General features: G+C 36.7%; 1 protein-coding gene across 4 annotated transcripts in view; it reads left to right on the top strand.

Moving 5' to 3' along the window:
- MPPED2 (metallophosphoesterase domain containing 2) overlaps positions 1-14,021 on the top strand; it is a 188,072-nt gene that overhangs the window by 61,181 nt on the left and 112,870 nt on the right. For all 4 annotated transcript variants that reach the window (XM_081949220.1, XM_081949222.1, XM_081949221.1 and 1 more), the window contains exon 3: positions 3,731-3,912. In XM_081949220.1, the coding sequence (XP_081805346.1) occupies positions 3,731-3,912 (182 nt within the window). The remainder of the gene's footprint in view (positions 1-3,730; positions 3,913-14,021) is intronic.

Below are 14,021 nucleotides of genomic sequence, written 5' to 3'. Positions count from 1 at the left end.
CGCTTAACGCCAGGTTGGTGGTACATAAGGCTCCCCTCATTTGCGACCTCATACAAGAGGGTAGAGCGGACCTGGCGTGCATTACGGAGACCTGGTTGGGCCATGAGGGGGGTGTGCCTTTTAGTGAACTATGCCCACCAGGCTTCCGGGTGTTTCACCAGCTGAGAACCCAGGGCAAGGGTGGGGGGGGGGGACGGCGGCGGCGGTTATTAGGGAAAGTCTCAAACCTCAGGAGGTCACTGTGCCTCAGATAGGCGGGTGTGAGTCCCTCTTTGTGAAGTGGGGCCTTGGAGCTCAGGTGGGCCTTTTTGTTATGTACCTGTCTCCCTGCTATGTTTCATCGGCCCTGCCGGAGCTGCTGTATGTCTTAGCTGAATTGGCGGTTGATTTCCCCAGGCTCATGGTCCTGGGGGATTTCAATCTGCCTTCCATTGGCGATGCCATCCGAGTCAGCTCGGGAGTTCATGGCTTCCATGACAGCTATGGACCTAACTCAGTTAATTCAAGACCCCACCCATAATGGGGGACACACGCTCAACCTGATTTTTGTCTCTGGGCAGTGGATGAATGATCTAGATTTAGGGGATATTTCTATTCAACCCGACTAGATGGTTCCGCCCCAGGCACCTGATGGACCCTGAAAGGTTCCTGATGGAGCTTGGGACTTTTCCTGAATCCCTTGCTCACAACTCGACCGAAGCCCTAGTGCAAGCCTGGGATAGGGTGGCCGCTGGAGCCTTGGATCGTGTTGTGCCTTTGCGGCCTCTGACCCAGTGTCGATCCCGGGTGGCTCCCTGGTTTACCGAGGAGCTGCGGGAGATGAAACGCTGGAAAAGATGCCTAGAGAGTGGCTGGAGGGCCAGCCGGTCCGAATCTGATCGAACACTAGTAAGAATTCATATTAAATCCTACTTAGTGGCGATAGAAGCGGCAAAACAGCAACATTTTTCCGCTCTTATCGCGTCCGCAGATAACCACCCAGCCGCCCTGTTTAGGGTGACCCGCTCCTTACTTAACCAAGGAACTGGGGAAGACCCCTTGCAGGGTAGGGCCGAAGAATTTGTTCAGTATCTGCAGGATAAAATCACACAGATCCGGACAGGCTTGGACTCTGACTGGGTAGTTTCAGGCGAGCCGACGGGGATGAATCTTGAGGAGACTATCTGAGATGAGTTTGACCCTGTGACTCCCGAAGGCATGGACAGGATTATGGGGAAACTCAGTGCTGCCACTTGTGTGCTGGACCCGTGTCCCTCGTGGTTAGTTTCGGCTTCCCGGGAGGTGACACGAAGCTGGCTCCAGGCGATTACCATGCTTCATTGAGAGAGGGGTTCTTTCCCACCGCCTTGAAGGAGGCGGTGGTGAAGCCCATCCTTAAGAAGCCTTCTTTAGCCAACTATCGTCCGGTCTCCAACCTTCGCTTTGTAGCAAAGGTTGTCGAGAGTGTGGTAGCACATCAGCTTCCCCAGTACCTGGATGAAGCTGTCTACCTGGATCCGTTTCAGTTGGGTTTCAGGCCCGGGTACATGATGGAGACGGCATTGGTCGCGTTGGTCGATGATCTCTGGCGGGCCTGGGACAGGGGCTGCTCCTCTGTCCTGGTCCTATTAGACCTCTCGGCGGCTTTCGATACGATCGACCATGGTATCCTACTGCGATGACTCGGGGGTTGGGAGTGGGGGGCACCGTTTTACGATGGTTCTCCTCCTACCTGTCGGATCGTTTGTAGTTTGTGTTGACTGGAGGGCAGAGATCGACCCCAGGCGCGTCACTTGTGGGGTGCCCCAGGGGTCAGTTCTCTCACCCCTCCTGTTCAACATATATATGAAACCGCTGGGCGAGATTATCCATGGTTTTGGGGTACAGTATCATCAATATGCTGATGATACCCAACTTTTCATCTCTACCCCAAACCACCCAAACGATACCCTCGGCGTGATGTCCCGATGCCTGGAGGCTGTGCGGATCTGGATGGGGAGGAACAGGCTCAAGCTCAATCCCTCCAAGACTGAGTGGCTGTGGTTTCCGTCATCCCGATTTGTACATCTTGTTCCATCTTTGATGATAGGGGGAGAAATTTTAGCCCCCTCAGAGAAGGCTCGCAATCCTCCTGGATACGCAGCTTAGTTTAGAAGAACATCTGATGGCCGTGACCAGGGGGGCCTTTTACCAGGTTCGCCTGGTATGTCAGTTGCGCCCCTTCCTGGATCGGGATGCTCTGTGCACAGTCACTCATGCCCTCGTCCTTTCTCGCCTGGACTACTGCAACGCTCTCTACATGGGGCTGCCCTTGAAGAGCACCCGGAGGCTTCAGCTGGTCCAGAATGCGGCCGCGCAGGTTATCATGGGGGTGCGTCCATGTTACACCCCTTTTAGGCGGCCTGCACTGGTTGCCAGTTGTTTTCCGGGTGTGATTCAAGGTACTAATTATGACCTTTAAAGCGCTCCATGGCTTAGGCCCAGGGTACCTGCAAGATCACCTACTGCCACCAGTAGCCTCTCACCGTCCAGTGCGATCCCACAGAGTTGGCCTCTTCAGGGTGCCGTCGTCCAGACAGTGTCGGCTAGCGACCCCCAGGGGGAGAGCCTTCTCTGTGGGAGCGCCTTTCCTCTGGAATGAGCTGCCTCCGGAGCTTCGCATAATCCCTGACCTCCTGTCCTTCCGATGCGCCCTAAAAAGTTGGCTTTTCAAGCAAGCCGGCCTGGCCTGTTAATTTTATCTAATTTTTTAAATGTTAAGTGTTATATTAATTTGGTTTGTTTCTTGGATTGTTTCTAATTTTCTTTTAAGTTTTGTAATATGTGTTTTTTTAATGCTGTACACCGCCCTGAGTCCTTTGGGAGAAGGGTGGCATATAAATACAAACAAACAAACAAACAAACAAACAAACCTATTTGACCCCTTTTTTTTGCTTTAAAGGTGCTTTATAAACATTAAAGGTGCTTTATAAACATTAAATTCACAGGTAAATTTTGCAAAGTGATTGATAATATATTTAATAATCAGAACTCACAAAAATCACCCTGGGTGTGTTTGAGAAAGAGCCAAATAACGTTGATCATAACACTAGTTGGCAACTTCTTAAAGTTACTGCCTCTTTTGCTCAAGATTGTGCAGCTGCCCTGCACAACTCCTGCCCTATCTCAAGAAAGGACATTAAGAACTAAGTGACAGATGCTACATTTATGTCCTTTGTGCTCCAAAACTCTTCAAAGCCAAAGCAATGTGCGGTTTGTGTGTGTGTGTGTGAGAGAGAGAGAGTGGGGGATGAATATGAATACCACTAGATGATTCCAATAGGATTTTTTTCCTTGCTCATCTGTGAAGATATGTCACATGTCAGGTACATAGCCAGCGTGATGCACTATATAGGAATGAAAGCAACATACATGTTTATTTGATTTATTTGATTTTGATGCTGCCTGACTTCAAATAACTCTTCCTTTATTGCCATCTGTAATTCCTCATACTTTGATTCAAATTTACCTTGTGATAGTAACTTCTATTTGCCAAAATATTTAATTAAAATCATATGGTATTTTCAGATCTTTATTTTTGTAATACTCAGTGTAAAAATAAAACAAAAAAAACAATTTATGTATTATAAGGATCTCTTTAAGATTGAAAAAAATCCCATCATGTAGGAAGTATCTAGATGGTGAATATGCCTAATTTGTTTAATGTGTGTAGCTAGTGTAATTTTAATGGGATCTGTTATGTTTGTTTTAGGGTCGACCCTATTCCATACGACACCCCGAAACCAGCAGGCCACACACGGTTTGTGTGCATCTCAGATACACACTCCAGAACAGATGGAGTCCAGATGCCTTATGGGGACATCTTGCTTCATACAGGCGATTTTACCGAGTTGGGACTACCTTCTGAGGTCAAGAAGTTTAATGATTGGTTAGGTAAGAAATCACTGCATTTTGATGACCCAAATTAACCTTTGCTTTCCAAGTGTCACTTACAACCTCCTAATTGTGTTAGAGCTTTGAAAAGTATTCACCTTACAACCTTGTCATCTTGTTATATACCCGGTGCAACCAAAATATGATTCTGTTAATTAACGTGGATTTATATGCCTGATCTTGTATTTTCACTAACATAACCTTTGCCTTTGAGCATCCCATGATGACAAAGGCTGAATAATTACCTGACCTAAAGCATACCTGAGTTTTAGACCTTTGCAAAGAAGGAATAATAAAAATATAACAGCTTTTTCTACTGTACTCAGTACTAAATATGGTTTGAAAAAGACTCTGAACATCAGAAAAACACTAGGAGATGGATATATGTTTCCCAGATAAAGGGATACAGGCATAATAATATCTTGATAACTGAAGGATCTTCTTTATATATATATATATATATATATATATATATATATATATATATATATATATATATATATATATATATATATATATATATATATATATATATATATATATATATATATATATATATATATATATATATATATATATATATATATATATATATATATATATATATATATATATATATATATATATATATATATATATATATATATATATATATATATATATATATATATATATATATATATATATATATATATATATATATATATATATATATATATATATATATATATATATATATATATATATATATATATATATATATATATATATATATATATATATATATATATATATATATATATATATATATATATATATATATATATATATATATATATATATATATATATATATATATATATATATATATATATATATATATATATATATATATATATATATATATATATATATATATATATATATATATATATATATATATATATATATATATATATATATATATATATATATATATATATATATATATATATATATATATATATATATATATATATATATATATATATATATATATATATATATATATATATATATATAGTCTTAAAGGAGCAAGACATATGTTTGCAAGGCTGAATTTTATTAAGTATTTCCTAATAGCCTATTAGATAGTAGGCCATTAATAAGTTGATATAAGGATTCAATAAGTAACAGAAGAGACAGAAAAACAGGCATATGTATCACTGGCCTGCCTAAAATGTGAATGCTGTGGTATAGAGTTAGAAAACTTGGGGAAGTTATCTTGAAAGGGAAAAACTGAACAGCATGAAGTTTTAAATGGAAACATGACTCTAGGAAAAATAATTGGTCTTTTGTGTAAATAAAATTGTATAATTATATAAAACATTTATTTTAGAGCATATCTGTAATATTTTTTACATAGACCTCCTGTACCTATGATACATGATGACAAAAACAATAATAAATGTATGTTGTGTTGTTACAATGCAATCCTGCCCCAACATCAGCTGAAAGTATTCAGATGTGAGATTTGTGGTCATGATGTCACAATGCACATTTCATCACTCCTCCTCCCTGAGAGGTGTCAGTGCTCCTCTATAATTTTTTATAGGGACCATGCTTCTAAAGACCTGTAATGACATTTTTCAGATTATCTGGGAAAGCCCTTAGTGAAATAAATTATTATTCATCAAAGAATTGTTACAGCTTTTTTGTAGGGGGGGGGGGAAATCTATTTGGATGAATGGTTTGAACTTTTCAGAATCCATTCCAATTTACGTGTTTAAAGCAATTTGATCCTGAATTGTCTCTGCGGTTCATTGCAATAAGACATTGTTACTCTTCACAGCTGCAGTCTGAAAAAAGTAATTAATCTTCCCATCGTCTCCAAGACTCTTCAAAGCAGGAGTAAGCTTCTGTGCTTCTTCTTCTCAGATTCATGGGCTATATTTAGTCTGATTCATATCAAACCATTTCTCTGGCAAATAGCCATGTTTACTAAAGTATTTATAACTCATGTTTTGATCTAAAAAGTTTACAGTGTGGTTTTGTGAATCATTTGAAATCCACCACAAAATAAATTAGGTAAATAGTAGTCTGCAAGAAGTTAGCGGAGACAGTGTCCATCTTGCAAAAAGCACCAAACGAAACAAAAGCAGAATTATGAATGAATAGAAGAACTATTAATGAAAAGAAGGAGCAGAGGTAACATAATAGCAATGTTCCAATATCTAAGGAACTGCCACAAAGACGAGGGGGTAAAGCTATTCTCTGAAGCACCTGGGCAAAACAAGAAGCAATGGGTGGAAACTAATCAAGGAGAAAACCATCCTAGAAGTAAGGAGGAATTTCCTCACAATTAGAAGAATTAATCAGTGGAATTGCTTGCCTTCAGAAGTTGTGGGTACTCCATCACCAGAGGATTTAATGAAGAGATTGGGCAACAATTTGTCTGAAATGATATAGGGTCTCGTGTTTGAGCAGGGGGTTGATTAAAAGACCTCCAAGGTCCTTCTAACTCTTATTCTGTTAACTACAGCTGATGAATGAACTGTAGAAGATTGAGCAAGGACAGCTTCAAGAAGCTGGTTCCTTCAAACAATATGCATACTTGGAGGTCCAAAAATCCTTCTAAACAAGAATTATTTTAGTTCATACCTAAAAACAGCAGGAAAGGCAAATCTCTCCCCAAATCATTGAAATCCAACAAAGCTGAAGTATGAAGATCAGAGTCAGCATTCATATAAGTTTTGGAAACTAACTGGAAGCCAGGTTTTCCTAGGTTAACATCATAGAGTCTCTAGTTACTATGGTCAGAATTATGACTTTTGGATTCTGCTTTGGTAATCTAATCCAGTTCTCCAACCCATCTTTTCCAACCTGGTGCTATCTGGGTGAGTTAAACTCCACTTCTTATAGTCTCCTTTTGCAGATGAGCTCATTTTTACAAAGTTAGTTGGCAGAGCTGCTTCTTAAGATAAAATCTGCAATGAAAGAGGCAATTTATGGCTACCTTTCCTCCTTGATAAAGAATTTCTACTCACCTTCCAAGGCAATCACAAATCCATTCAAGATAGTTTATCCCACTTGAAGTTGCTCTACATTTTTAGCTGAAATTTGCTTTTGCTGGGATTTTTAGTATTGATTCTAATTTTGTCCTCTGGAACAAGCAGAAACCAATTTACTCAGTAGTCCCAAAGGTGTTTTTTCAAGAGGCAATTAGACTTCCGGGGTTTTTTTTAAATACTTTTTGCTTTTCATCCAAGAAGCTTCTTCAGCTCTGACTGGATAGTGGGGAATGGAAGGGTGATTAGTCAGAGCCGAAGAAGCTTCTTGGATGAGAAGTGAAATGTCTTCAAAGAAAAACCAGGAAGTCCAGTTGCCTCTTGAAAAATCACCTTTGGAACAACCATGACCTGGATGAGTGAGAATCTCCATAGAAATTCACTCATTACTTTTCATGATTTCCCCCCCACCCCAATCATTTTTAAGACTTTGGGCATTTTCTCCTTTATTTTCTCTTTTCTCCATAGTCTTATGTCCTGGTAGCAAGAGGTAGAATTTTGACTTAATAGGTGTGCATCTGAAATGTCTGTTTAAGAGGACTGAGTTGATCAAATTGTTTAAGTCTTCATCTTCACCGTAGCACATCCTTGTCAACTTTTATTTTTCCGACTTCTTTATCTAACCTTTATGCATTTTGCCTTATGGTTTCTTTTGTGCAGTAACTATTAGCTAACTCTCTTCTCTTCTGTGTGTGTGTGTGTGTGTGTGTGTGTGTGTATGTGTGTGTGTGTTGTGTGCATTTGCTCCTTGACTGATAAATTTTTATTATTGGTTTTTCATGAAAGTCATCTGGGCTTGTACACTGCCTGACCTTTGTGGTCACTTAGTGATTACACATGCCTGCTGGGGTAATTTATTCACTTTGTTTTGGTGTGAACATATCCCAGGGGTCTTGTAACTGCTGTAATCACTTGACCCCAGTGACTGTTAAATGCTTTAAACACAGTTATTTTAAATTTATAATTGTTTTCATTAAAAATCCCTTATAGTAACTTAACCGACCTTGCAATAAACCCAACACTATAGACTGAGTCAAGAACAAAAAATTTTCAGTGGCTAGTGTACAATGCACATGTTTACTCATTGCACTCAGTTGTGTATAGGAGCAGCAAGACTCTTAACTGCAGAATTGCATTTGGGTATAATTGTTGCAGATATTAGCTATTTAGAACTGGCTGATACTACTTGCAGTTTGAAAGATACTGAAATGTAAAGATTGTTAACGTAAATTACAAGGAACTTTGAAAGGTTAAAATGTTATTTAATTTCAAAGACCAGATGCTGGGATCCTTTATTAACTCCAAAATACCATAAAAGTATTTTCTGTACAATTGGCTTCCCGTAGTTACCTGTACCAGGGTTATCTCTAACCTATAGTTATCATGTAATCAAATAATAAAATAAAATCATTGTTATTGTGCAGATATCTCAATGTAAAATGGATCATTTCTGCAACAAATATTTATATCACAACTTGATTCAGGCTTTTTTTCCTGAATTGCACGTTTGTTACTTATTTATTAAATTTACATTCTGCTCCTCTCACTATCCAAAGCAACTCTGGTTACTGTTCTCTTTTTCTTTGCTACCACATTATTTGAGGATTGGCCAAAGAAGTACTTGATCTACAAGTAATATCTTCCAAAACTTCATACCTCCTCTCTTAGATTGTGTCCAACTTGGTTGATTTTCCACAAATCAACTGTTGCTTTTTTTATATGTTTTTATTTTTTTAAACAAACATTAACAAACAAAACACATAACATAAAAACATCTTCAATTCCGTACAGTATGTCGATTGGTTACAAGGTTTTTGTGCATCCTTTCCATAGTCATCCCTTAAATTTTATATAAAGTCACACATTGTCAATCAAGTATATTTGTATACATTATTATTATAGTACTTCATTTGTTTGACTGTCACTATTATTTCTTCATTTTAAACAAGTTATTCTAAATATGGGTTCATTTATATTATAATAATTTGTTACATCATCTGCAACATGTCCAATAATAAGTATTTTTTTAAATATCCTATTTTAAATCACCTATTTTAAATCATTCCCTTATTTTGGTGTTGGTAACATTCGCTAATAAATTTTCAATTCCATATTTTTTTTTAATCTAACCACTAATTAAATAGATCCCATGTCCTATAAAATTTTTTATCTTCTTATTCTCTAATTTCATGTCAACTTACTCATTTTCGCACATTCCATTGCTCATATCATCAATCTAATATATATGCATACAATTATTATGATTATTAAGCATTCATTGAATATAGCTATTATTACATCATTTTTATATGAAACATACTAAATTTAAAGTAAATTTATATTATGACATTTCATTACATCATCCTGGACTCATCCAATGGTGTTACGCCTTTGTCTTCTATTCTATATAGAATTGTTTATCTTTTATTTAAAAAAAAAGCTTTTCCACATCATCTCCATGGTCCTCATTTACAGCTTATATAAAATTCCATATATCAATCTAGTATATATAAATGCATTATTATCATTATTAATCATTTATTTGACTATAACTATTATTACTTTGTCTTATACATAATACTCAAAGTTTAACTAAGTTTAACTTAATTTTATTGTGACATTTCATTTCATCATCCTGTATCCTTCCAGTAGTGCAGTCCAATATCTCTTGCCATTTGTAAAATCTGTATTCTAGGTGAACTTACGTGAACTTCTCTTGGCAATTTGTTCATTGCATATTTTGTAAAGACTCAAAACCCTACATCTGTTCCCTTCATCAGCTTGCCTATGGTTATCACTGGTGCTTCTGCCAAAGATATTCTCATTGTTTCTGCCAAATTTTCTCCCCTTTCTTCATCTATGTTTTGAAGCATGAGATAAGAGATCCAGCTTGTCTACCTCTCCTTTCAGTATTCCATACATATCATTTCCCTCCGCTCTCGGTTTGCTGTCAGTATCAACAATTTTCTTATCACTTTGTTCATATTTCTCTGCAATTTTTTGAGCTCTTTCTTCAAGTTTCATCATTGTTTCATCAATATCCTCAACTCTTCCCTCCATTCTTTCTGTTCTTTGTTCTATAATCCCCAGATTCTTTTCAATTCTTTCTGTGCTCATTAGGACTTTTTGAATTTCTAGCATAATTTTTTGCAAAGTTATTTCCTCTTCTTCTTCATATTGTGCCATTTTTCCAGGTTGTAAACACTGCCACTAAGACATCCAAGGCCTTTTACTAGGTTTCAAATAAATTCACTATAATCTTTCATGTCAAGGCTTTCTCTTTACTGCAGTCCAGCTACTGATAATATTCCAGAAGAGCACCTGTGTAAACAAACTCTACTCTTCCCACTATTCTTTCAATAAACAAATTCTGACGCCCTGAAGCATGAGTTATACGTCAAATATTAAAAAAAAAACAATATTTCCAAGCCTCCAGCTTCTAGATAGCAGTGTTACTTATTTTCCTCTGCTTTTAGCTCTCTGTTTAAGCTTTCTTTGGGTTAAGAAAAAAATGGTTTAAAAGGACAATCCTGTTGTGCATTGAGAAAAGATAAGAAAGGAATCCTTAATCCACAAATATAAAAAATGAGAAAAAATAGAAGAAGGGAAAAATAGACCTGTCCAATTTAAAAAGTAAGAGGCATTTGTAAAAATTTCATCCATAAAAAGGAAACAAAATTAAAGAAAAAAAGATCACACAATAGTTGTAATTCAGGCTAATACTCTCTTAACTCTGTAATTCAGGCTTACTCTCTTCTGTCTTCAATTTTAACTTTACTCTAAATCTTTTTGGGTGTTCTCTAAAAGTAAAATTTATCTCACCAATTCCGACACTCTCTCTCTCCTGCTGAGCTTCCATTCAGGGGTCTGTCCCAATCTTATGCAGCTTAAAAATGGCTGCTTCTCTTGTAGCCGGCAAAAAGAGCTTTCTCCTGGATCAATCAGGGACTTTGCGATGTCCCTGAGATCAGCAGGACATGCTCTTCTCTGTCACCATCTCTTCGGGATCGTTTAGGTCCAAAAGGACCGTCCAGCAGCAGAGATATCAATAACAATCCTGGAGCTCCAAGATGGCATGTTGTGTTGTAGCGACGTCAGCCCCGCCTCCTCTCAAACATTGCTGTTGCTTGAGCCAGTGCTGATTTTTTTAGATTGTTACTTTTACTGTATTACTTGAAGTCATTTAGTTTCAAACCTTTTTGCAGGACAGCTGTTTTGTATAACCTAGCAAAGAGAATGAATATGCAAAATGAAAGTAGCGTACAGATGTTCCTCTTAGGTGTTTAAACACTTCCTCAAGCCAAATGTGATTACAGATGTTTGTATAAAAACATCCCTGTCGTTTTTTCAGCAATACAGAAGTAAGTTCTGCATGCCGACTCAGAGTTGCTCGAATAACAGAAAGTTTATGCAGTTACAATTTCAATTGGGGCAATACCGAATCAAGAATCAAGTTGGTTTTCATTTTTAATTTTAGCCTTAAATTTGAAATTCAGATATATTAAAGATGATCTTTTATTATCTTTCCCATAATCTGGACATACTGTAATTGTATTATAAAGATTTATATGAATTCTAGTAGATTAGGGTAAACCTTTTATAAAGACTTGTAAAACTTGAGTAAATTAAGTATAATGATGTTGAGCTTTTTGGGTGTCTGTGTGTGACAGATTTTATTTATTTATTAATTAAATTAACTATTACTACCTTTTTGATTAAAATGTTCACCTTCCACTTTAGGAGAAATGTGTTGATGTAAACAAAAGACAAACCAACTTTCAAATTATATTTTAATTGGGCACCCTAAAATTCAGGCTTGGTTGAATCTTTTTACTAATATAAAAACTGTTTTTTCCCTCTTCAACTTAACATGTTTATTTGCATTTGAAAATTATATTCTGTAACTACAGTATACTTAATGGGATTTATTACTTAACTAAAGGAAGGAAATGACATGTATACAGGTTTCATATTAAAGGAAAAACTGGCATATATATTATAAATTAGTACTGTTGTCTTCAATACATAATAAATTGATTTGTTTATTTTAATATTTTGAGTCGCATTTATTTTTTATATATGAAATACAGTATTTTGTTCTACTTGAGACATATATACTTTCTTTAGGATCAAAGGTCTAACCAAAATTTTATCAATTAACAAATATGGAAGGCATTGCAAAACTGCATATTTCGTTTATGGAAAATGATGAAATATCAGATGTCTGAAATTGTGTGGCGTTGCCCAGAAATGAATTAAGAGAAAGTTTTAAAAGAAACTGCACTTTAGAATAGCATATTTATTCTAATTTGTGTTGGATTTTTTTTAAAAAAGTCCCTCACAAAAAAAGGGGGAAAATGTATTGTTACAATATTCTTACTTGAATTAAAGCAAATATCTTACAATGAAATAAAACCCCTTTTTAAAGCAGTAGTAGTTTGATTTATTTTCCCATTTTGGAGCTTACCATCTGGCATTTAATTTTGCATCATATTATTTCATTTATTATTTCTGGAATAAAGATTTATTATAAAGATTCATTTTCTACTACTTGTTATACATTGTGCGTGTTTTCAAAAGCTGTGATTGAACGAAAATGCTGATTAAGTTTAAATATCCTCGAGGTCTTCAATAGTCTGGCAGCATCTTTAGGTCTTCTTAACTTTAGGACTAGATTTGGGGTGTCAAACTCAAGGCTCGTGGGACGGATCTGGCCCATGGGAAACAGTGAAGAACTGGCCCTCAGTACCTCCGCAAGTGAAAAACGGAGCTCGTGTGGCTGGTAGAGGTTTACTGGAGGCCGTCACAGCTGAAAACAGAGCTCAGGAGCCCGTTTTCTCTGGCAAAACACTCGGGCCACCACAGGTACCTCCGACACAAGTGACATTGAGTTGGCATGCCCACCCTGGCCACGCCCACCCCAGTCCCTCAAGGTCAAACACAAACCTGATGCGGCTCTCAATGAAATCGAATTTCACGCCCCTGGACTGTATGGCGGCTTTGAAGACCTTGCTGTCAAAATTGAAAAATTTAATAGACTTTCACAACAGTAACAATGAAACAAAAAAAGGGATCAAATGTATTATTTCTTAACTCTTGAAGAATCTATATTTGTTGTTCGGCTCAGGAAATTTCTCCCAAATTTAAACTCCATTAGGTTTAAATTTTCAATTCCATTAAGAGACTGCATGCATGTAATTCTGCACATTCAAACATTTGTATATGTTCAATTTTTGTAATACTTGTTGAATATCAAGGCTCATTCAAAACTATAAATCCAGTGCTGTGACTTGGAATCAATAACTTCCTAATAGCATCTTAACTGTTTTCATCCACAAGATGAGAACAATAAACCTACAGATTTGGAAATCTCAGGTTCATTTTTCTGCCTTTAGTTGTGCCCCCTTCCCAGATTCATCAAGCAAGCAGAAGAATTGAATTATAAAGATGTTCTTCCTTTTTCTTTCAACCTTTCTGTAGCTGATGTAGCTGTCTTCGTGCTTCTTGATTTGTAGGGAAAAATAAATAAACAGCGCAGAAAATTGAGGTGAGAAGATAGAGTTTTTTGGGTGTATTTATTGCAATGTGAGTCATAGGCATTTGAGGATGCTGTGTTGCCAACCCTGGTATCATGACTTAAAAAAGAAAATTTTAAGTAGGCTTATTGTGTGAATAGTTATGAGAAAAAAGCAAAGATAACTCTGTCTTCTCAGAAATTATTTAGGTTTTTTCCTCATTAATGCTAAATAAATGCTACTGTATAAAGAACTAATAACTAAAACCTCATATTTCTTCATTGCACTACATCTAGGAAAACACTCTGGGTCTAAAAAAAAAAGGATTAATAGGCTATGGACTTCAATTTAGAATTGGCCAGCAATGCCTCAGCTGCAACAGCTGTTTTAATTTTTTAATGTGTACATCTGTAATATACGTGATGTGATGGATCTGTAAGATCCATCTAGATGACAGACAGCATTTAGTGCTCCTTTTTTGTTCTTTCCTTTGGCTTAGCGGTAATTGTTAGTGAATGGAAGTGTTATATTAAGGAAATGCTTTACT

The sequence above is a fragment of the Natrix helvetica genome (genome assembly GCF_964273705.1).
Source record: "Natrix helvetica genome assembly, chromosome: 1".
In the NCBI taxonomy this organism is placed as follows: domain Eukaryota; kingdom Metazoa; phylum Chordata; class Lepidosauria; order Squamata; family Natricidae; genus Natrix; species Natrix helvetica.
The sequence above is the reverse complement of the archived record's forward strand: the minus strand, read 5'-3'. Positions and strand labels throughout refer to the sequence as shown.